The sequence below is a fragment of the Vombatus ursinus genome, unplaced genomic scaffold (assembly GCF_900497805.2).
Source record: "Vombatus ursinus unplaced genomic scaffold, bare-nosed wombat genome assembly UNPS02012958.1, whole genome shotgun sequence".
Classification (NCBI taxonomy): Eukaryota; Metazoa; Chordata; class Mammalia; order Diprotodontia; family Vombatidae; genus Vombatus; species Vombatus ursinus.
Window position 1 is genome coordinate 1,346,187 of NW_020952736.1, and position 23,626 is coordinate 1,369,812.

Below are 23,626 nucleotides of genomic sequence, written 5' to 3' on the forward strand. Positions count from 1 at the left end.
TTTTTAGGCAATTGGGGTTAAGTGACTTGCCCAGGGTAACACAGCTAGTAAGTGTCAAGTGTTTGGTCTGAGGCCGGATTTGAAGTCAGGTCCTCCTGACTTGAGGGCTGGTGCTCCATCCACTGCACCACCCAGCTGCCCCAAAAGTTGTCCTTTTTATCTTTTGTGATCTCTATTCATTTTTTGGTTGTGATTTTTTTTCTCTTGTCCATAGTTCTGAAAGGTAATTTCTTTCTTGTTCCTTTAATTTGTTTATGATAGGACCTTTTATATTTAGGTCATGTATTCATTTGGGGTTTACTTGGTATATGATATAAGTTAGTGGTCTAAATTTCTGCCAGATAGGGGTCCAGTTTTTCCCACAGATTTTTGCCTGTAACTGGGACCTTTGGACCAGGCCTTATCTAAACTTTGTACCTCCTCCAGTAGTTGTCCAGTGACAAACCAGGGAATACATTACTAGAGGAACTGAATATTATTAATCTTGACATTCTCACCATAAATGAAACCAGAAGACAAAATACAGAAGAACTTAAATGGAAGAATGGTTTGGTTTTATTGTACATCCAATGACCACAAGAAATATTGTGTCATGAGAAATTTGGCTGTCCTGTACTGCAGTGCTCATGGTAAGTATTTGCCAAAAATCCACCATAAAAATAATTATACCCTATGTATCAACATCTTTTGTGGAGGCTGTAGAAATATTTGATAAGACCTTCCACATTAAATCAACACATACTTTGATGAATATTACATTACAGATAGAGGGCCCGCCTCAGGTTGAGAAGATCTGAGTTCAAATCCTGCTTTTGTTACAGTCAGACCACATGAGCCTTGGCACATCAATTCACCTCTCAATGTCCCAGACACCTCTCTAAGACAATAAGTTGAAAAAGAGTTGCTCATTGCATTGGTAGGAGTTTTTTCTCCATGACTTCCCTACACAGGTGAAATCATAGGTCTGGTCCCCTCCTCTTCCCATCAGTTTTTGATTTCAAAGCAAAGATGGGTATAGGTGAGGATGATGAAAAAAAAAAGATGGAAAATATAGTTCAGTGGTAAGGAATGAAAGAAACCAAAGACTTGTAAACTATACCCTTTAACTCTATAAGTCATGAATACTTTTTTTTTAAAGACAAGAATTGGAAGATGTTAGATGTGGTAAGCACCAAAAAATGTCACAAAAAGGAAATTGATTTTACATTTTAACTGATTAGACATGATTCATTATGAAAGTGGGAGTCATTTCTGAATCAGCTGTCAGTATATAGTCAGACCACCAACTTGTCTGAGCAAAGACCAAAACAATGAGAACATATAGAAAAAAATTAAAAATGAAAAACAGACATGCAGTTCAAACAACTCTTTCCTGGCCTAAGCAAGTTAATGCTGATAAAAAATGGAATGTGGGGAGAAGAAAGCATAGTGAAACTAATTATAATAATTTTATAGAGAAGTTTAAGTAATAGAAGTCAATTACTATAATGAGGAGATTCCCCCCAAACTAAAATCTATTTTAGACTGCAAACACCTAACTTACTTGTTAGGGGGAGAAATATATAGTTTGCTGCTGTTCAGTTGTTTTTCAATGGTTTCTGATTCTTCATGACCCTGTTTTTTTTGTTTTTTGTTTTTGCAAAGATACTGGAGTGGTTTGCCATTTCCTTCTCCAGCTCATTTTACAGATGAAGAAACTGAGGTAAACAAGGTTAAGTGAATTGCCCAGGGTCACACTGTATGAGGCCAGATTTGAACCCAAGAAGATGAGTCTTCTTGACTTTAAACACTCTCTCCACTGTATCACCTAGCTGGCCTAGTAGCCGAAGGCAATAATAATATATAATATGATATAATATGATATGATATGATATGATATAAAATAACATAACATAATATGATATAATATAATATAATATAATCACATTTATAGATTTTTATGAAGGATGACAGAAGATGCTACACTGGGAGTGAAATGGGATTAGATGACCTTAAAGATTCCTTCCAAGTCCCAGATTCTGTGACCCAGATCTACTAAACTATAATCTTCATTCAATTTCATAAGATGATTGCTTTAGAGATGGGAGATGCCTGAGAAGTCATCTAGTTCAACCTCTCTCTTCTCCATTTCGCAGATGAGGAAATTGAGGCCAGAATGGTGTAATAAGTTGCTTAATGTGACAGAACTGAGATTTGTATAGATGGATCCTCTAATGCCTTGGGTCATTTTGGGAATGGGTCTAGGACAGCCATTCTTCATATCTTTCCTGGATGTCCTTATAACTCTCTGGCCTTTGCCACAATAACTCAGCAGACCTTCTTGCCCCAGAACTTCCCTCAGCACCTGGGGCCAGAATATCCCTTTGTCATGATGAACACCCTTCTCTCTCATAGTGGGTTCTTTCAAGGAACCTCCATTTTGGGGAGAGGCCCAGGTCAGTCATGTTGCATTCTCCTACTGGCTATGTTTCTTATTCTCTGGACTTCATCAACATGCCTCCAAACTCAATGATTCTCCTTCTGTTTTACAGGTAACTTTTCTGCCCCCTCTTCCCACTCCCCTTTCAGACCTCTTTTCACTTGCTATCTTCCCCTATTAGAATGTAAGCTCCTTGAGGGCAGGGACTATCTTTCCTTTTTCTTACATTTTTAACCCCAGCGCATATAGTGAGCACTTAATGAATGCATCTTGCCCGACCTCCTACCTGTCTTGTATCTCGTAGAACTGTTGAGACTCATCGCATTCTGTGAGTGTACTTTTCTGTTCTTTTTCTCTGACAACCACTCAAGATTTTTTAAGATGTTGAGAGGTTTAGTAAGAGATATTCCCCTTGAGAACACTTCATTTCAATGCCTGGATGTGTCTTGCAGCCTGGGGTATTGCTCGGCCACATAAATGTAATAATTGGCGGTAAGTGGATTGACCCTTAAGTATAGACATGCTCATGAAGTTGAAGGGAGACACCCCGTTCTCTGGAAGCTGGGGCTAAAGATACCTGGTCTGTGTGCAAGAAGGACTGTACGCTTGATTGATGTATTGGGTGGTGGTCGGGGGAGGGACTAGGAATTCTTTTTTTCCCAATTTCATTTCCAAACCTTGTTGCATCATGTAGCCCGGATGACTTTCTAGCCTCTCCCTGCCTCTGTCTGACCCATTCCTTCCACACCTCAATCTTGATGGCACGAATAGTCTCCTAGAAGGTTCAGGAGTCCGCTGAGGCGTCCCTAGCCTTCTAGAGCTGCTTGGCTCAGGCTGTCTACTCTGGTAAGGCAAACCTGCTCCCCAGCCCTTCCCCACACCTTACTTTCATCCATTTCTGAAGTTCACAAGCTTCTTCTGTTGCCCCTTCCCTTTCTTTACCCTCCCCCTTTTCCATTCCTTTTCTTTTCCCTTCTCCTTTTTTCTCCTCCCCTTTTCCCTTTCTCCCTCTCCTACTGTTCCTTGCCAGATGCCTTATCTGATTCCCATTCACCCCTGTCTCTGCTTACTCCATTGTCTTCTCATCTCATCCCACCCTTAACTGATGTCCCAAATTGCCTGACTGCCCCTAGTTCTGTCTCTTTTCTCTGTCTGGGTATGTGGGGTTCCATTTCCGCTTTTAGGAAAGAAGCTCCCTGAGGTCAGCTCCCATGTCTCCTCTTTCCTCTGGAAGATAGGGTTCTGCTCATGACTGGGGAATGATTGACTCTGGGTGTGTTTTAGGACAGGTCAGTGTGAGGTGGTGGTGACGGGGAAGGGAGTGACAGACACAGTCAGGCCAAGAGCATCCTAGTTCATCCTGCTCTCCCAGGCCCAGCCCGGTTGGTGGGGATAAAAGTCTCGTGCTGGAGCCCCAGGGCAGGAACTCACTCACCTCATCTGACTGTCCATCTGTCTGAAGCTACTGAGACCATCTGTCCTGACCATGTCCAGGGTGCCATTTGGTGCTCGTGGGGGCTTCAGTGCCCGGTCTGCTTGCTCTGCCAGGATGGGGAACTGGGGTAGAGGTGGCATCTGGGGAGCAAAGACAGCTGGTGGCTTCAGCAGCAAAAGCCTTTGTTCCACGAGAGAGGCCAGAAGCATCTCTGGCTGGGGAAGGAAAAACTGGGGGTCAGGGGGCAGATTAGGGGGGAAGTTTGGGCAGGGTGGGGTAGGGGCTGGTCTTTGTCCCCCAGGAGGCATCCAAGAGGTCACCATCAATCAGAATCTCCTGAGTCCTCTCAAGATTGAGATTGACCCCCAGTTCCAAACCGTGCGGACTCAGGAAATCCAGCAGATCAGAGCCCTCAACAACCAGTTTGCCTCCTTCATTGACAAGGTGAGGGTCATTACATCCAATCCCCTATAGCTGCACCTTCACCAGAGAGACAGTTTCTGGTCCTAGGCTTAGAGGAGAGGGGGGTTCTGGCTTCTCTCCATGACCTGTCCAATCATCTTTCAAAGTCAGAAAATCCCCTCCCCCCAAACCTAGCTGTTATGTCCCCCAACGTCCTTAGAAGCCATTTTATCTTGTTGGACACTTCAGGGGAGGGCTGTGGGGGTTGTTGGTTAAACAGAATTAGTCAATACTAGGATGTGCTACTTCTACTAACCCTTCAGAAGACTCTAATATTCCCTGAACTTGCCAAAGGGGAAGAAAGATCAAAATAGAGACTTGCTCTGTTTAATTAACAAGGGATGCTTCACTGGACTGACCAGTCACAGAATTATAGCATCTAAGGGCCTGTAGAGTTCACCTGATCCCAGAAAGTGAATTGCCCCAGGACCCTTAGCCAAGAAGTGGCAAACTTGAGTCTTTTGACTGTAGGGCCAGATATCTCCATCTCTGCTGTCTATTTTCAATTCTGAGGCTTTTTTGGAGGCCTCTACACTTGACTTTGGAGAAGTTTCAAGATCCTTCTGTTTGTGCATCAGGTTCAGTTTCTGGAACAGCAGAACAAAGTGCTGGAAACCAAGTGGCAGCTTTTGCAGGACCAGAAGGAGGGGATGGGAGGCCATCTCCAAACCATGGACCCCATCTTTGAGGCCTATATAGCCAGGCTGAGGAGGCGACTAGAGCAACTCCAGGGGGAACATGGGGCACTGGCCTTGGAACTGAAGACTTGTCAGGAGCAGGAGGAGGATTATAAAACCAAGTAGGAAAAAGCAACTCCCTCCCCCACCAAATCTTCTTTACCCGAGGGCCCTAAGGAGATGGGCAGAAGGAAAGGATCATAACAGGGCCTAGGAAGTTCAGGGATCTTCTGGATCGACTTCCTGATTTTACAAAGGAAGACATTGAAATAGAAAGTAGCCAAGTCAAGATTTGAACCCAGCTCACCTAGTTCTAGGGCAGTTGGGTGGGGCAGTGGATAGAGTGCTGGGCCTGAAGTCAGGAAGACTCATCTTCATAAGTTCAAGTCTGGCTTCAGACACTTATTGACTGTGTGACCCTAGGCAAGTCACTTAACCCTGTTTGCCTCAGTTTCCTTGTCTGTGAAATAAGTTGGAGAAGGAAATGGTAAACCACTCTAATATCTTTGCCGAGAAAACCCTAAATGGGGTCACGAAGAGTTGGATATGACTGAAATGACTAAACAAACAGTTTAGTTCTAAGATCTATGCTTTTTCCACAATACCTGGCTGCCTCTCCCAATAGTTCAGTGAGCTCAGGAAATTCCTGTTCAGCTGCTGTGAGTCAGTGGAGTTCGGATTCTGACCATTTGGTTGTCAGGACCAGAGGAGGAAGGATCGCTGGGGCCTTCCTTAACCTCTGGCTTCATTCATGACCCTGCTAGAATTTCAGATCCCTGGCTTGATTTCCCTCTTTAAGGGAAAAGGGGCAGAGCTGACAAGAGGGCCTTAGATTCAGCATGAGGAAGTAGCTACTTCAAGGGAAAGATAGAAAACTTCTGAAAAGGGGTATGGAACCTTCTGTTCTGCAGAGTTTAAAGACATGGGATCGGGGGAGGAAGAGAGGATTGTATCAGGGCAGTCTAGTTTAGAGGCGGGGGAATGGATAGGATGGCCTCTGGGGTACCTCAGTCTGTGTCTTCTCATTTGAAAGGTATGAACAGGAGGCCCACAAACGTGCCACAGCTGAGAATGACCTTATGGTCTTCAAGAAGGTGAGAAAGGCCCAATGTTATTTTCTCTCCCTCTGATGATGATGATGATGATGATTATAAATAATAATAAAAATAATAACAACTTACATTTCTATAGTGCTTCCTATGTGCTAGACATTGTGCTAAGCACTTTACTAATGTTATTTCATTTGATTCTCATAAGGTAGGTGCTATTATTATCTCAATTTTACAGATGAGAGAACTGAGGCAGACAGAAGTTAAGTGACTTGCCCAGAGTCACACAGATATTACATGCCTGAGTTTTAATCTGATCTTGAGTGCTGCCTCTAAAGGAACTCCCAGGCTACTGGGGGAAACAGGACACACAGTCCTGGACATACACACTCACACATATACACATACACAGAGCTGGGAGCTACTGATGAGGTATGTAGATATTAGTTCTAGAAGAAGAGGGGAGGAATTATCTAAGAAGAGTTGCCTGGGATTAATCAAAGAAGGCTTCCAGGAAGAGGAGAGTATAAGTCATTGTTGTGAAAAAGTGGTGTCCTGTGCCCAATCCCAATGTTTTCCTCTATAGTTAGGCAAAGAGTATGAGAGAAGGTTTTGTAGACCGGGGATAGGTCTAGAGTCTAGGATAGAAAAGGGTGGTGATCTAGCCAGTTGGTCTGAGCTAGAAAAAAGGATATGGGCAGCAGTTAGCTGAGTTCTCTTGCCTCCATTTTCCCCTAGGACGTAGATAACATCTACATGAGCAAGATGGAACTACAAGGCCGGGTGGATACTCTTCAAGAAAGGATCAACTTTTTGAAAAGTGTGTTCGAGGAAGTGAGTATTATGTCAAGTCTCTGTTGAAGACCCAAGGAGGGGGATGGGGGTGGGCCAATGGAGTGGGGCAGGGATGGTTTCTGTTACCATATTTCTAATTGGCCAGGAAGTGTACCCCTGTTAGGCAAATCTGCATATTATTCCTGTCAAAACACCCCTTCCCTGGACCAAAATCCCTCCAGACTCTATTGCTTCAGAACCCTCCCATCCAGTCTTTTCTCCAAACTTCTGTGCCCCAGGCCCCAGTTTTCCCCACCATATGTTTATCCCTTCATAACCTTCCTCTATCCCTTCCTCATCCTCCTCAGTCTCCAGTAGGCTAGACCCTAGTCATGTCCCTTCTTTCCCAAGTTTCCTCTCAACTTCTGGCCTATTCCCCTGGAGGCTGTCTCCCCACCTTGTGTCCTTCTAGCACCTGCCTCTCTACCCCTTCCTCTTCCCTTCAGTACCTCTAACCATTCCCTGTCCCTCTACCCAAGGGCTCTTCAACCCTTCCCCCTTTCTTAGTATCTCACCAGCTCCCCTTCCCCACTTCTGTCCCAGTGTCTCCTCCCAACCCCCATCCTCTTCCAGAAGTAGCTAGATGAAGCACTGGACCTGGAGTCAAGAAGACTTGAGTTCAAATCTGGCCTCAGACATTAGCCATGTATCCCTGGGCAAGTCATTTAATCTTTATCTGCCTCAGTTCCCTTAATTATAAAAAGGGGATAATAATAGAACTTACCTCTCAAGATTGCAGTAAGGTTCAATGTTCGTGAAGCACTTAGCACAGTGCCTGCCCAGTACATAGTAGGCTCTTAATACATGCTTCTTTCCTTCCCTCCCCCCTTCTATTGTCCTAGCTTATAGCTATCTCCTCTACTGCCACCTAAGCTTCTGTTTCTTTTTCTATCTGTGCCATCCTCCTACAGTGGCTCATCAGCCCCTAGTGCTCTCTTCTCAATTTTCCCAGCAGCCTCTACTTGGCCCCTTGGGATCCTCACTCCTTTCTCTGGTCTTTTTTTTTTTTTTTAAAGTTAGGCAGTGGGGTTAAGTAACTTGCCCAGGGTCACACAGCTAGTAAGTGTTACTGGTCTGAGGCCGGATTTGAACTCAGGTCCTCCTGAATCCAGGGCCAGTGCTCTATCCACTGCGCCACTTAGCTGCCCTTTCTTTGGTGTTTAATGACTGGTCTAGTCTGACAACCTCTCCCTGCTCAGCTCCTGGTTGGGCCCTGCTGTGACGTACCCTCAGTGGTGATTCTGAGCACTGACTCTAAGATCTTATCAGCCTGGAGGCTCAAAAGGAATTGGGGCTCTAGAGTTCCTGGAGTGGAGGGACCTGGGCTCCGGATAATACTTTCTCTCCTATAGGAGATCGATTACTTCCAGACTCATGTCAACGACACCTCAGTGGTTGTTTCCATGGACAATAACCGATATCTGGACCTGGGCAGTATCATTTCAGATGTCCGAGCCCAGTATGAGATTATTATGCAGAAGAGCAAAGCAGAGGCTGAAGCCATGTACCACACTAAGGTCTTTGTCCTGACATTGTCTGTTCTTCCATCCATTCACACTCCACAGTTCCTACCTAGAGGTCATCCAAACTTTTTCCCAGTCATCTGGCCTTTACTGTCAGGAAGGATTCTGGGAGTTTGGTTTCTGGATATATTCTGTGTGATATCATTCTGCTACTGAGTGGGGTTGGGGAGGGATAGGGTGCCATTGTCTCCAAGGTTTGTGATGAAGAAGGGAAATGGATGATCTTCAATGTCCCCTAAATATCTACCCATTAAGGAAACTCAATCTTTGAATGCACATTCTTGTATCTCCTGGAGGGGGGAATTGAAGTCTTAACCTAAATCCATTAATGGGTATCATGGGCATGGACATGATGAGAAGTAGGTGCAAAGGGGGTCCAGGGTGCTCGGGGTCAAAGGTGATCTTGGGGGGTCACCATCAAGGGATGGGGCCAACCAGTGAGTGATAGTGTCACCTCTGGCTCTCTTATCAGTATCAGGAACTTCGAATTTCTGCCGAGAAACATGGAGACAGCATGAGAGACACTAAGATCCAAATTACTGAACTGACCCAAGCAATTCAGAAACTTCAAAATCAAATTGAGAATGTCAAGAAGCAGGTGGGTTCTTCTGTGTTCCCTAGCCCCTTTCCTTCTCCTTCAGTATCTCCCTCCAGGTGCTGTCTTTTGTGTCCCTAAAACCTACCCTCTCCAACTCCTGCTTCTCTCTCCATTGTCCCCCAAATGAGAGGACCCAACCCTCAATTAGTAATGAGTATAAGCAAAGAAATTAAGTTCTTTTCCTTGGTATATTAGTTAGGGGTATAATTTTGTGGCTAGAGAATCATACCCTTACCTGTGGGTGCTCTCTGCCCAAAGGAATATAAATTTTGATCTCTGAAACCTCCAAGATATCTTGGGGTTTACAGGTTAAATTTCTTTTTTCTTTTACCTACTTATTTGTTCTATCTTAAAAAAAACTGGGACAGTTAACTAGTTTGCCCCATGCCCCCAAATCATTTATTATTTCTTGAAATAGAGCATTGGAAAACCAGGCTTTGATAAAGCCCATTGGGATTCAAATGGAGTTACTTGACCATACTTTAAACCCAAATCACTCTGGCTTTCATCGATTGGCCAATAACAGGTCCCAGCCCAAGCCTCACTTGGTCATAGTTTGGGTTTTGCTGGCTCAGAGTGAGTGTAATAGCAATTGTTTTGGTTATGGCCAGAAACCCTCAGGGTCTTCCCCTCCCAGATTGATTTTTCTTTTTTTTGACTAGGTAAAAGAGGCCATCTTTTGCCTCATTTCTTACCTAGCCTTAATCACTGAATGGGTGTTGCCTCAGACAAACTGAGACCTGGAAAAGACCTTAGCTTAAAAAGGCCTAGGTCTTTCATTGCATTGGGGCCATCTCCAGTCATGCTAATCTGTATCTTGCCACTGGATCAAGATGGCTGCAGAGGAGAAAGTTAGGCTGGTGACTTTGCATAGCTCTCCTTCACTTATCCTCCTTCCTGATGTAATTGGTCCAAAGGACAAACAACAACAATTATGTGGCAAGGAGATCCCAAGACAATTTTGCGCTTCTTCCTTGATACTCAAATAATTGCTTAATACTCCTAGGTAAGGGACTGATGATGGCTATTAACATGGTCACCTCTTTGCTTTCTTAACTCCTTTGTTGTTAGTTTTGAAATTTCTATGGATTTATCCATTTTAGCAAGAACTTCAAGGGAAGGTATTTTAAATCATAATAGTCAATTCTTTCATCCCACCCTAGAGAAAGTGTAAAATAGTGAAGGTCCAGAGGTAGAGAGTAAAAGAGACAAAAAATAGCTGTACTTAGGTGGGTGTTTTGCATCAGTCCCAGAGGTGATGCTTTTCATTGTTTGTGTGTGTGTGTGTGTGTGTGTGTGTGTGTGTGTGTGTACAGAGAGGAGTAGAGCCAGAAAATAGGATGGGGCTTACAGGGTAGTTTCATGACTTGTTACAAAGGCTTATGAATTCCCAGGATATCAGCTCAGAATTTTTCCTTTCCCCCTTGCCAAGTTATTCTTTAAATCATCCCAGTTTGGGCTACAAGCCACCTCTGAATTCTCAGACAGTCAGCTCTCGAATATCCACCCTGATGGAGAGGCACAGTGCCACAGAAATCCCAAATACTGGATAATGCTGAAATTCTTCAGTGTGTCTTTAGGATGCAGCTTTGGGTCCTGCCATGTTCACATGGCAGAGAATCTGTGCATTCAATTAATCAGTCGAATACTGATTGGGTATGGACTTCGTGTCTTGTTCTGCTCTGATAATCTGAGAATTCACCGTAATAACACCTCACATTTCTGTAGCACCTTATGATTTATAAAGTACATTCCTTATAACAACCCTTTGAGGCTTATCATGTGGGTGTTCTGATCACTCCTACTTCAGAAGAATATCAGGGGTCAGAGAGCTAAAGTCATGCACCCAAGATCACCTAGCTAGAAAGTGGCAGAACTGAGATTTGCACTTAAGGCCCCTGAGGATCAGTCTAATGCACTCACTTTCATTGGATTCCCTGAGGCTCCCTTCTTCTCTAATGATGAAGGTCCCTACCCACTCAGAAGGAGCTAGAAAGTTGCTAGGCTTTTCTCCCTGACAAAAAATGAGATAAAGTGGAAGAAATTAATTGAGGTCTCTGATCTTGGAATTCACTGCTCCCATGAGGAAAGGGAAATCGGAACACACCTAATTTATCTCCAAGTCCACTGTGGGCTGAGGGAAGTGTCCTGTGATGGGGCTAGTATAGCCAATGCTTTTCCTCTCTCAGAATGCCACAATCCAGTCGGCCATCACTGATGCTGAACAACGTGGAGAACAGGCCGTCAAGGATGCCCAGGTCAAGGTGGTGGACTTAGAGGGTGCACTTAAGAAAGCTAAGCAAGATATGGCAAGCCTGCTCCGAGACTACCAGGAGCTGATAAGCACCAAGCTGGCCCTGGACGTGGAAATAGCCACCTACAGGAGACTACTGGAGGGCGAGGAGTGCAGGTGACTGCTGGGGCCTTGAGGACCCTGGGATGATCCGAACACCAATGCTATATCTAATAGAGAAACTTCCAACAAAATACTTACCCTCATACCCTGGGTTATTTCTCTACTTTGAGTCTCTATCCAGATCTACCAAGAGGGATTATGGGGACTGGGAATTCTGTTTGCCCTGTGGGTTGGTTGCCTTTAGAGAGACCTCAGAGCCCCAGAGGGATGGATCCAGTGGATCTGGACTGAGATTTTTCTCCTCTTGTCCTTTTTCCAACAGGATGTCTGGGGAATATATCAACAATGTCAGCATTTGTGAGTCCTGGTTGGCTTCTGGGAGGGAGTAGGTGGTTTGGTATTGCTCTGGCCTCTAAGGGGAGGCAAAAAAGAAGTGCCAATATTATTAACAGGTGCACCTTTCTTTGTAGCAATGTTTGGTGGAGGTACCACTGGCTCTGGAGGATGTGGGAACTCAGAATTCGGCTGCTCCAGTGTCGTGGTTGGAGGCTCCCGCTTTGTCAAAGGCCCTGGTTCTGGCTTCATCTCTGCCTCTGGTTCTGGCTTTTCCAAATCCAGTTCAGGTTCTGTCACTGGCACCATCTTGAAGAAGACAACCATGTCAACTTTGAAGACTATCACATACTGAATCACATACTGGGGTGGATCCCCAAAGGCAAACCCTTTAATGGCCCAGACAGGGTTCCACAATCCAGAGCTTTCCCTCCTCAATCAACTTGGTCCCTTTCGTGTTCCCTCCAATACACATAGACCCAGACATTGATTAATGCTTTTTCTTTCTCGCAAACAATAGAAGCTCACATTTTTATAGTTTCACTTTCCTCACAATGTTTCCATGAGTCTTGTAGTGCAAATATTGTTAAACCTACTTTAATGATGAGGAAAAGGATGATTAGAGATTTTACTGATTTATGTACAGTCACATGACTACTAAAAGCCAGAACTAGGACTGGAGCTGTGCTCTTCTGAGTGACTGCCTAACAGAGTGGAGAGAACACTGGATTTGGAGGATTTGAGTTCAAATCTTGGCTCTGTCACTTACTAGATGTGTGACCTTGGCCAAATTTTCTAACCTCTCTGGGCTTCAGCTTCGTCATCTAGAAAATGAAAGGGTTAGACTAGATAATGGCCCTAGTCTCTTCCATCTCTAAATTCTATGATACCACAACTCTAAATGCAAGGGTCTAAGGTTCTGGAACAACAATAAAGTTCATTTGTTTTCCACTCCTGAAAATTTGCTTGGTCTTTTTTTTTTTTGTTGAGAATTTTGAGGTCTTGGGGAAGGGAGAGGTATTGTTGTACATTGCAAAGTACTCTTACTCTGAGAACTGGGGTTCAAATCCAGCTTTTGACAGTTGTTAGCTGTACAACCTTGGACAGCTGGGTCATAGTTTTCTCATGTGCAAAATGGCCTCTATGGTCACTTCTAGATCTAAATCTAGGTTCTTATGAGTTTCTCCCCCAGTTCTCAGCTCAGGGGTTCTCCTCATTTATGCATTTATTTTCTTTGCCTGGACTCCCTTCCTTCTTCCCTTAGGGCTTCATATCCAAATGCAAAGAAGACTCTACCCAGTCCATGATCTTTTCCTATTATGTTAGATTAAGTTAGTCTAGCCTGAAAAAAATTACTGCCTAGGCCCAGACAGAGTCTAGTCTAGACCCAACCATAGAAATGGAAGGAATAAATGAGGGGAAACCATATGGTCCCACTGACAGACAGCTGGTGGTACAGTGGATAGATTGGTGGGCCTGGAGTCAAGAAGACCCAAGTTCAAATCCAGCCTCAGATACTTACTAGCTGTGTGATCCTGAGCAAGTCATTTAACCTCTGTTTGTCTCAGTTTCCTCAACTGCAAAATGAAGATAATAATAACACCTTCCTCCCAGGGTTGTTTTAAGGATCAAATGAGCTATTTGTAAAGCATTTAGCACAGTGCCTGGCTCCTAGTATGTACTAGATAAATGCTTAATCCTTTCATCTTCTCTTTCAAGACTAAGAGTAAAGAGAATTAGATTCGTTTCAGATTTCCACTCCTCCCTCATTGTGTGACTTTGGAGGACATTGCTTTAACTTCCTGGGTGTCCATTTCTCTGCTTCTTTGAGGAGAAGCAGTATCTGATGACTCTTGTGGACTCTCTTATCTCCTTGTCTGCCTCTGGCATCTATCCTCCAACTTTAAGCTGTTCTTAGCTTGGAAATGACCTTATGGATGTCTCCCTTCCCTATTGTGAAACTGAATAGTAGCTCCACTTGCCTCTTGTGACAAATTTATGGTCTTCAGCCAGGTGAACTGTCTCTCTCTCTCTTTCTCTCTCTTGTCTCTCTCTGTCTATATCTCTCCCTTTCTCTCTCCGTGTCTCTCTCTCTCCTCTCTCTTGCTCTTTTCTCTCTGTCTCTCCTCTTTCTCTATCTTTCCTGTCTCTCCCTCCTCTGTCTTCTCTCTCCTCCCTTCCCCACCCCTCAAATCTCAACTACTTGTTGAGTTGTATTCTTCCCTTGTAGCAAAGAAAAACAAAACTAACCAACAAAGCAACCACATCTGACAGCATATGCAACATTCTTCACTGCTAGTTTTCTGCCTTTATGTCTCATCTTGTTCTCTAGGACCAAGATTAGTCATTGAAATTTATTTGAGTTCAATTGCCTTTTTGTTTACATTATTATAGTCACTGTGAGTATTGTTATTTTGGTTTTGCATAATTTCATAAACATCTTCTAATTGTAACTTATAAATAGAATACCTCAAGATTCTAGGTTCACATAAACTGAGTTAAATACTGGACGCTGACCCAATGAAGGTCTTCCCCTTTCTTTGGCTCACTGCCCCAACCTGGAGATGTTCTAGGAAAGACTCCCAGTATACTCAGGGTAGAACTCATGTCTAGACTTTTCAAATGTGGCCATCAGGGTACCCAGCTCCAAAATAAGCTCTCAGAGTGAAAAATGCACATTGGATAAAAGACAGTCCTCACTTTACCCCAGAGAAAATGGGGAAGATGCAAAGAACTCCCTGGAGCACACAGATACAGAAAATACATATAGCACATTAGTTCTCCTCAGGGGTATGTTGGTAAATATCTAACAGTCAGGTCTCCTAAAAGGCACAACATACCTTCAATTTTAATCTGCATTATTAATATTTTATTAATCACTTTCTTACACCTAATTAATTAACAAAATAATAAATCGAGTCTTGATTTGTAGTGTTTGCTGATATCTAAAGTGTAAATGCTCACACTGAAAATTTAACAATTAGCTCACATTCGTCAGTTAAGAATTGGCTCCAGCACACTCCTTTTTGAAAGATAGAACTTAGAGTTACCATCAGGGCAACTCTTTGACATTTTAGTGTTGCTCTTTTCCCCAAAGTTCCAAACATTCTCCCTAAGACTCGTAGTACCACCTTGTGGTTTAGACTGCCTCTAGAAGGTGGATGTATTTTGGGGGCTGTGTAAAAGTAATCCCTTTTTCAACAGACCTTCACTGTCTTAGTAACTCGCTGTCTTTGCTCTCCCAATAAACAGGAACTATGTATACTATCTTTTTTTTCTTTTCTTCAAGGAGCATCAAGAAATTCCCTTCTCTCTCTAGAATGTCCAATCTATAACATGGGTTGAACTTGTGAACTTGGGAACTCTTGAATTTGGGATCACTTGCAAAATGTTACCAAGGAACGTTGGTAACTTCTGGTTAGAGGACTGGATTCTGAGACTCTGCTGCCTAGAGAATCCTCCTTCTCCAAAGAAGTGGGGGTTCATGAACATTAGACATGACCAACCCTCTTGCACCAAGTTGGCATACTGAATATTGCCACGTTCTTCTGCTACAAATCTATCAGTGACCCAGCTGCTGCTGTCTCTTGAGCTGGGAATGTTGACTCTCTGGATCTCTCCTTTTAGGCCGACGGCAAGCGCGTAACAACCTCTGCCAAGTTGACACTGACTGTTTCTGTCGGGGAGGAAATTGTAGTGGGGCACAGGTTCTTTTAAGTGGGGTCCCAAGACTGAAAGTCAATCCCCCACCCACAAGTGAGAAATTAAACCATTCTGGATTGATTTTTTTCCCCCAATGGATCCCTGCAGTACACAGGGAAACCCAAAATAGAATTCCCAGATAAAAGTTTCATCAATGGATCCTGGAAGTACATGTGAAAATCCAAATGTAAATCCCAGATAAAGTTAGGATTGATGAGAAATCAACATTTTATCTTTTGGAGAAAATTAATTGGTCAAACTTTCCCTTCCAAAAGGGAAAAATTGATATTTCTAGATCATCAGGAAACCTCCTTCATAGGAATCTTTAAGGATGACTGACAAGCTTCTTATATTTATTCCAAGACAGGGCAAACCATTGAGATCTATAAACAAAGAAATAAAAAGTCACCTGCAACAAAGTGATTAGATACTTGGTACCTATTGGAAATCAATCCTTTGCACACTAGTTGAACCCCAAGATGTTACATGTGGCTCAGGGTCCTGGATTCTTCATCTTTATAATTTCTTATAAGAATGTTCCATTACACTAATATAATAATCTGTCCATCCATTCTCCAATCAAAGAGCACTCACTATGTTTCCAGTTTTTAGTTCCCACAAATAGTGCTTCTATGAATAATCATTACTTACAGGACCTTTATTTCTATCACTGACCTCCTTTTTATATTAATTTATTTTGATATATCAGCAATCACTTCCATATGCTTTTGAGCTTAAAATTTTTCTCCCTTTTCCTTCCCACCACCCTCCCCAAGACAGCGCACAATCTGATATAGGCTATACATTTACATTCACATTAAACATATTTTCACATTAGTGATGTTGTAAGTAAAAATTAAAACCAATAGAAGGAACCATCAGAAAGAGGAAACAAAACTCAATAGAAGAGAAAAAAATAGCAATTCAAATTCCATAGTTCTTTCTTTGGATGTGGATAGTATTTTCCATCACAAGGCTTCTGGAGATGTCTTAGATCCTCGTATTGCCGGAAAGGGTTAAGTTTATCAATATTAGTCATCGCACAACGTGGCTGTTACTGTGTACAATGTTCTCTTGGTTCTGCTCACTTCACTTAGCATTAGACCATACAAGTCTTTCCAGGTTTTTCTGAAGTCAGCCTGTTCATCATTTCTTATAGCAAAATAGTATTCCATCACATTCATATACCACAACTTGCTCAGCCATTCCCCAATTGATGGGCATCCCCTCAATTTCCAATTCTTTTCCACCACAAAAAAGAGCTGCTATGAATATTTTTGTACATGTGGGTCCTTTTCCCATTTGTATGATCTCTTTGGGATATAGCCCTAGAAGTGCTATTGCTGGGTTAAAGGGTATGCACATTTTTATAGCTCTTTGGGCATAGTTCCAAATTGCTCTCCAAAATGGTTGGATCATTTCACAACTCCACCAACAATGCATTAGTGTTCCAATTTTCCCACATCTTCTCCAACATTTATCATTTTCCTGTTTTGTCATGTTGACCACTCTGATAAGTGTGATGTGGTACCTCAGAGCTGTTTTGATTTGCATTTCTCTAATCAATAGTGATTTAGAGTATTTTTTCATTTGACTATAGATGGCTTTAATTTCTTCATCTGAGAACTGTGTTCATATCTTTTGACCATTTATCAATTGGGGAACGACTTGAATTCTTATAAATTTGACTTAATTCTCTATGTAGTTTAGAAATGAGGCCCTTATCAGAGAGACTGGTTGTAAAAATTCTTTCCCAATTTTCTACCTTTCTTCTAATCTTAGTTGTATTGTTTTTGTTTGTGCAAAAACTTTTCAATTTAATGTAATCAGAATTATCCATTTTGCTTTTCATAATGTTCTTTATTTCCTGTTTGGTCACGAATTCTTCTGTTCTCCATAGATCTAACAGGTAAACTATTCCTTGCTCTCCCAGTTTGCTTATAGTATCAGCCTTTATATCTAAATCATGAACCCATTTTGACTTTATTTTGGTATACGGTGTGAGATTTTGGTCTATGCCTAGTTTTTGCCATACTCATTTCCAGTTTTCCCAGCAGTTTTTTTCAAAGAGTGGGTTCTTATCCCATAAGCTGGGGTCTTTGGGTTTATCAAATAATAGATTACTATAGTCATTGACTATTGTGTCTTGCATACTTAACCTATTCCACTGATCCACCACTCTATTTCTTAGCCAGTACCAAGCTGTTATGATGATTGTTGCTTTATAATACAATTTAAGATCTGGAATGGCTAGGCCACCTTCCCCTGTATTTCTTTTCGTTAGTTCTCTTGATATTCTGGACCTTTTGTTCTTTCAAATGAATCTTGCTATTATTTTTTCTAACTCTATAAAATAATTTTTTGGTAGTTTGATTGGTATGGCACTGAATAAGTAAATTAGCTTAGGCAGAATTGTCATTTTTATTATATTAGCTCAGCCTACCCATGAGCAACTGATGTTTTTCCAGTTATTTAGATCTGACTTTATTTGTGTGAAAAGTGTTTTGTAATTGTATCACTGACCTCCTTGAGGGGTGTTGGTCTATGCCTAAAAATGGGATTTCTAGGTCAAAAGGTATGAATAATTTAGTGACTTATATATTTCTAAGTTGTTTTCAGAATGGTTAAATGCAGTTCACAGTTCCTTCAATAGTGTGCCTATCCTCCCACAGCTCCACCAACATTGGCTCTTTCAATTTTTTACTGTCTATCAATTTTCTGGGTGTGGAGTAGAACTCAGAATTATTTTAATTTGCACCTCATTATCAGTGATCTGGAACATTTTAATATGATTTTTGATCACTGGAATTTTTTCTTTTGAAAACTGTTCCTTCATGTCCTCTGGAGCTTGCCCCTGGCTTCCCCATTCTTTCTCCCTAGGTCTATCCCTCTTACCTTAGCTATATCTAACAACACTTCCCATCCTTCAAGAACCTTTCCTTGGCTAAGCCCATTGACTAATCCTTTTGGTCCTTCATCATTCTAGTACCCACGTCCAGAACTCTGGACAGACACTTTCAATTTTGTCCTTGTCTGTGTCCTGGAAATGTGCTTGACATCACAACACTGGAAGCTCTCTAAGGTTTCTCTCTCAGAGCCCAGGACATAGTGGTGGTGGTGGTGGTGGCAATCAAAGTAGGGCAAGGGTAATGTTGGCCAAATATATATGTATTCCTTGACTCACTTCTTAAAGAGGCCTATCACTTAAAGAGTCCATTCACTGAATGGGCATTGCCTCACTCAAAGTGAGAGAAAAGACCTTAGCTTTAAAAGGCAGGATCTCCCACTGCATCCTGGGCCACCTCCAGTCATCCTAATCCATATCTGGCCACTGGACCCACATGGTTCTAGAGGAGAAAGTGAGGCTGGTGACTTTGCACAGTTGTCCCTCATTCAGATCTAATTCAATTGCAAATCATGTCATCATCTCCCTGATGCCATGGTCCTCTTTGAGAATGAAGGACAAACCACACATGTATTCAGGGAAGCTCCCTAGAAATGGGCTTTCCTGACCATCTCTTTCCAAACAAAGATCATTGTGAACAGAGAAATGTTCTCTCAAAGTGATTTGAGATTCCTTCTGCTTGGGGTTTGCCTCATAGTACATGTGACACATCTGGAATTAGTAGTCCAACACAAGGATAAGCATAGCTGTCAAACAATGCAGGAAGAATGGTAACTTGGGAGAAACCTTCCCTTTCCTTTCTCATTATCACAGCATGGAATAATGGAAAAAACCCTGGATCTTGAGTCTGAGCACCTGGATTCAAATTCTGACTCTTTGCCACTAGTTATCTGTGGGACTTTAGAGAGACTGAGAATCTCTCTGGTTTTCATTTCCCTCAGCAAAATTAGGAGATTTCGTCTACGTGGTACTAAAGACATTTATATGCTTCTTATGATGTCTTATGTTATCGCCTTTTCTGCTTCAAGAGAACATGGGGCAGAAGCTATTGATACTCCACTCTACCCTTTTATATCTTTTTTTTTTTTAAGGCAATTGGAGTTAAGTGACTTGCCCAGGGTCACACAGCTAGTAAGTGTCAAGTGTTTGGTCTGAGGCCGGATTTGAACTCAGATCCTTCTGACTTCAGGGCCGGTGCTCTATCCACTGTGCCACCTAGCTGCCCCTACCCTTTTCCATCTTATCTCTCATCCTTTGGCCCCTATGAACATGAGTCCAGAAATTTATTGTCTTTTCTCCTCTCAAGGTTCCTAGAAGGAGTTTTGCGGGAATCTAGGACTGGTTGTCTTTTCTCCACCATAAAACCTCCTCCCACCCCATTCTGGCACCTGTCACTCCAGCTCTTCTCACCTTACATCCATCCACACACTTCATCTTGGGCTGCTGGAGGACAATACATCAGTGCCTTCCCCTCACAACTTTGGGGAGGTGAGCACTTCTCTTAGCCTCATGAGCTTCTTCCAGATTACTTAAGAGATTTTACAGCCTCGTTTCTTCAAGTTAAAAAGCTTGTACCTCTCCTAGACTGTAAGCTCCCTGAGGGCAGGAATCTTGATTGAACATCAGTCGATCTCTCACAGTGTCTTATACATAAGCATACACTTCACAGTTATTGAATGAATAAGTGAATAAACAAGAGTTGTGTCAGCCTGTTTCCTGTCAGTTTCAGTGGGTAAGGAAAAGGATCAATGGTACCAGAATCACAGAGATGTAGAACCAGGAGAAGGAACTGGCTGCTTCTTTTCCCCCACCCTCAAAGACAGCAGCAAGAAGGACTGAGTGTAGATTTCATGCACCAGGAAGGACCAAGGATGGAGAGTTTGGAGAAGAAAAAGGGATGCACTTCTATTTGGGCTAGGGGACCTAATCTGTCCTGCCCAGAGGCAAGGAGATGGACACAGTGACTCAGAGGAGCCAAGAACCAAGACGGGCATCCCCAGGGTGGAGTGGAATGTCTATTTACAACCCCTCACTCTCTGCCATTCGTGCTTCTTCCACCCCAGATGAGTAACTCAGAAAGCTGACATCACTCTTTTTTCAGCACCCTGGGTCTTGTTTTGGAACTAAATCTCACTCAGCTGCTTTCCTGGCCACCTACACAGCTAAGAAGATAGATAAGAGCATCTGAGAAAGTGATTGAAGCCTCAGGGAAAGGAGAAGACAGGTCGACTGGAAGTGAAGGCTCACACCTCTGATGACCTTGGGCCAACTCCTTCTCCAAGGACTTCCTCACTGACAGTCCTTTACAGGAGGAGGAAAGTAGGACTAGAAAGGCAGAAGGACTTGCCCAGGGATATAGGAAGAATCTGGATTCCGGAATCAGGTCTCTCAATTTCTAGTCCTTGACTTCTCTCATTTTCCAGCTTCCAAAACCCCACAAATGGAGTTATATTATTACTATATTATATCACAAATTATATTATAACTTGTATATTTAAAAACTGAATTTGTTCGGCTCAATTAAATTCAACAAATATTTATTAAATACTTACTATGGGGGGTAGCTAGGTGGCAGAATGAATAGAGGACTGGACCCAGAGTCAAGAAGATTTGAGTTCAAATCCAGTGACCCTGGGCAAGTCACTTAACCCTCTTCACCTCAGTTTCCTCATTTGTAAAATGAGCTAGAGAGAGAAATGGCAAACTGCTCCAGTATCTCTGCCAAGAAAACCCCAAATGGGGGTCACAAAGAGTCAGACATAACTGAATAACAACTGAACAACAAAGTGCAAAGGATTGTGCAAGGCACTAGGGAAAGAAAGACAACGAAACAGTTCCTGACCTCAAGGAGCTAACACTCGTACATGAGAGGAAAGGACATGCACAAAGATAAACACAAGATAATTTTAGAAAGGAGAGAGCACTAGCAATACAGAGGTGTGTGTGTGTAAGAAAGAGGAGAGGGGAGAGAGAGAAAAAAAGAGAGAGAGAGACAGAGAGACACACAGAGAGAGACAGAGGGAGAGAAACAGGGAGAGAGAGACAGAGAGAGAATGAGAGAGAGAGAAGAGAGAGAATGAGAGAGGAGGAGAGGGAAATCTTGTGGAAGTTGGGATTTTTAGTTGGGACTTTGAAAAGCCAGGGAAGCCAGGATGCAGAGGTGAGGAGGAAGGGCATGTCAGGTGTGAGGGATATCTAGTGAAAATGCCTAGAGTTTGGAGATGGAGTGTTAACAAGGAGGCCAGTGTCATTGGGATCACAGAGTACATGGGGGAGGGGTTGTCAAATGAGACATAAGAAGACTAGAAAGTCTAGGAGGGAGTCAGATCATGAAGGGCTTTGTCCACCAAACAGAGAATTTTATATTTGATAACCAGATAAGGGACAACTCCATCTCTTCCTTCCTTGATGCCTGCTCAGATAAAGCACAGGGTAGTAGGAATCTCTTGTCTTGGAGAGAGCAGCTCTGGGATGCGGTGAGAAGAGCACTGGATTAGAAGTTAAGAGCCTGGGGCTTCCATGACCCCACTGTGGGATTTTGGGCATATCTCTGGGCCTTAGTTTCTTTATCTGCAAACTAGGAGTTGGTCACAATGTCCTCTAAGGTCTCTATTCACTCTGACACTCTAATTCACTAAGTCTAAGGCAGGGTTTAATTCCAGTCTCCTAGAAGTAGAGGGATGGCTGAAACGACCTGAAAAGGACCTTGTCAAGGGTCTGGATTCATTAGAAAAAAGGGGGAGGAAAGCCACAATTTTCTTTCAGTCTTTTGTATTTTATGGTATTGTTCCAACCCAGATCTGTTTAGGTGCTGTACCTGACCCCTACAGTGTTGAACACTGGGATTTCCTGGATCTTCTTTTCGTGCGGTAATATTCATGTGGCTCAATGCCTCGTCTCCCATCATTCCTCTGGATGGAGTGGGGAATCTTCATACATATGCCTTTTTAGTCCTCAAACTTCACTGAACATCTCTCTTTCCTGAAACTCTTTCCTCTTCCTCTTCTTATCCTTCAAAGCCAAATGCTTCTTCTTCCAGACTTTACTCTAGACTCCTCCTTCTAGGATGCTTTCCTGGAAGAAACCATCCTCTGAACTCTGCCTAAATGCTTCTAGGTTCTGCCCTTCTCTGTCTGTCTCTGACATATGTATACATGTTTTGTTTCTCTCTTGAGACTGGGAGTTTACTGAAAACAGGGCCAATATTTTCTCTTCCATCTGTACCATCTCCTAGCTATCCTGCCCTGCCCCACCCCCAGCATCCAGGACATGTGGAAGGACAGGCTGACTGATATTCCCTGTACTATGATGCAATGGATAGAGCACTGGACCTGGAATAAGGAAGACCTGAGTTCAAATCTCACCTTAGAAACTTCCTAAGAGGAAAGTGTTTGACCCTGGACCAGCCACTTAATCTCTTTCTGCCTTAATTTCCTCATCTGTAAAATGGGAATAACCTCCTAGGGCTGTTGTGAGGATAAAATGAGATACTGTTTGTAAAGAGCTTTACAAATCCTGAAGTGCTATATAAATGCTAGCTATTACTATTATAAATAGGTAGCTAGGTGGTACAGTGGATAGAGGGCCGAGTCAAGAAGTCTTATCTTCCTGAGTTTGAATCTGACCTTGAATACATACTAGCTGTGTGACTCTGGGCAAGTAACTTAACCCTGTTTGCCTCAGTTTCTTCATCTGTAAAACAAATTGCAGAAGGAAATGGCAAACCATTCCAGTATCTTTGCCAAGAAAACTCCAAATGGGGTCATGAAGAATCGGACATGACGAAAGAACTGAACAACAAATTCTACTTCTTCTTATTACCCTCTAGTGCCCTGAAAAACAGAATCTCAGGACTGGGAGTGACTTTCATGACCATCTGGTCCAGCTTACCTCCTAACAGGAATTTCTTCAGCGTCTCAACAAATAGTCTTCACTTGAAGACTTCCTGTATTGGGGAACTCACTGTGTCCAAAGGCAGCCGTTTAATTGGCCCCAATTAATATGTGTGTGTGTGTGTGTGTGTATGTGTGTGTGTGTGTGTGTGTGTGTGTGTGTGTATGTGGAGAGAGAGAGAGAGAAAGAGAGAGCCATTGAACTATTTAAAAAATGCACAGGAGAAAAGGAAGCATAGACAAACAGAACAATTTTGAAAGTAACATGAAATTTATTATATGCTTTTAAAAAAAGCAAGTGGTTATAAAATGGATACTCATATTTTCATATGCAATCCTCTACCTGTGTTTTGCTGGGTATGTGGAAAATCTCTCTCTCTCTCTCTCTCTCTCTCTCTCTCTCTGTCTCTCTGTCTCTCTGTCTCTCCCTCCCTCTCTCTC

General features: G+C 42.7%; 1 protein-coding gene across 2 annotated transcripts; it reads left to right on the plus strand.

Annotated features, from left to right (window-relative positions):
* Positions 1 to 3,185: 3,185 nt before the first annotated feature.
* KRT78 (keratin 78) lies at positions 3,186 to 12,468 on the plus strand. Of its 2 annotated transcripts, XM_027858329.1 has the most exons (9): positions 3,187 to 4,298; positions 4,895 to 5,115; positions 6,027 to 6,087; positions 6,781 to 6,876; positions 8,229 to 8,393; positions 8,872 to 8,997; positions 11,187 to 11,407; positions 11,676 to 11,710; positions 11,824 to 12,468. In XM_027858329.1, exons 1-9 carry the CDS (start codon positions 3,906 to 3,908, stop codon positions 12,039 to 12,041), a joined length of 1,536 nt encoding a protein of 511 aa, XP_027714130.1. In that variant the 5' UTR covers positions 3,187 to 3,905; the 3' UTR covers positions 12,042 to 12,468. The 2 variants fall into 2 exon arrangements, with proteins under 2 accessions (XP_027714131.1, XP_027714130.1); XM_027858330.1 differs by lacking the exons at positions 4,895 to 5,115; positions 6,027 to 6,087 and having other exon boundaries at positions 3,186 to 4,298.
* The last annotated feature ends 11,158 nt before the right edge of the window (positions 12,469 to 23,626 follow it).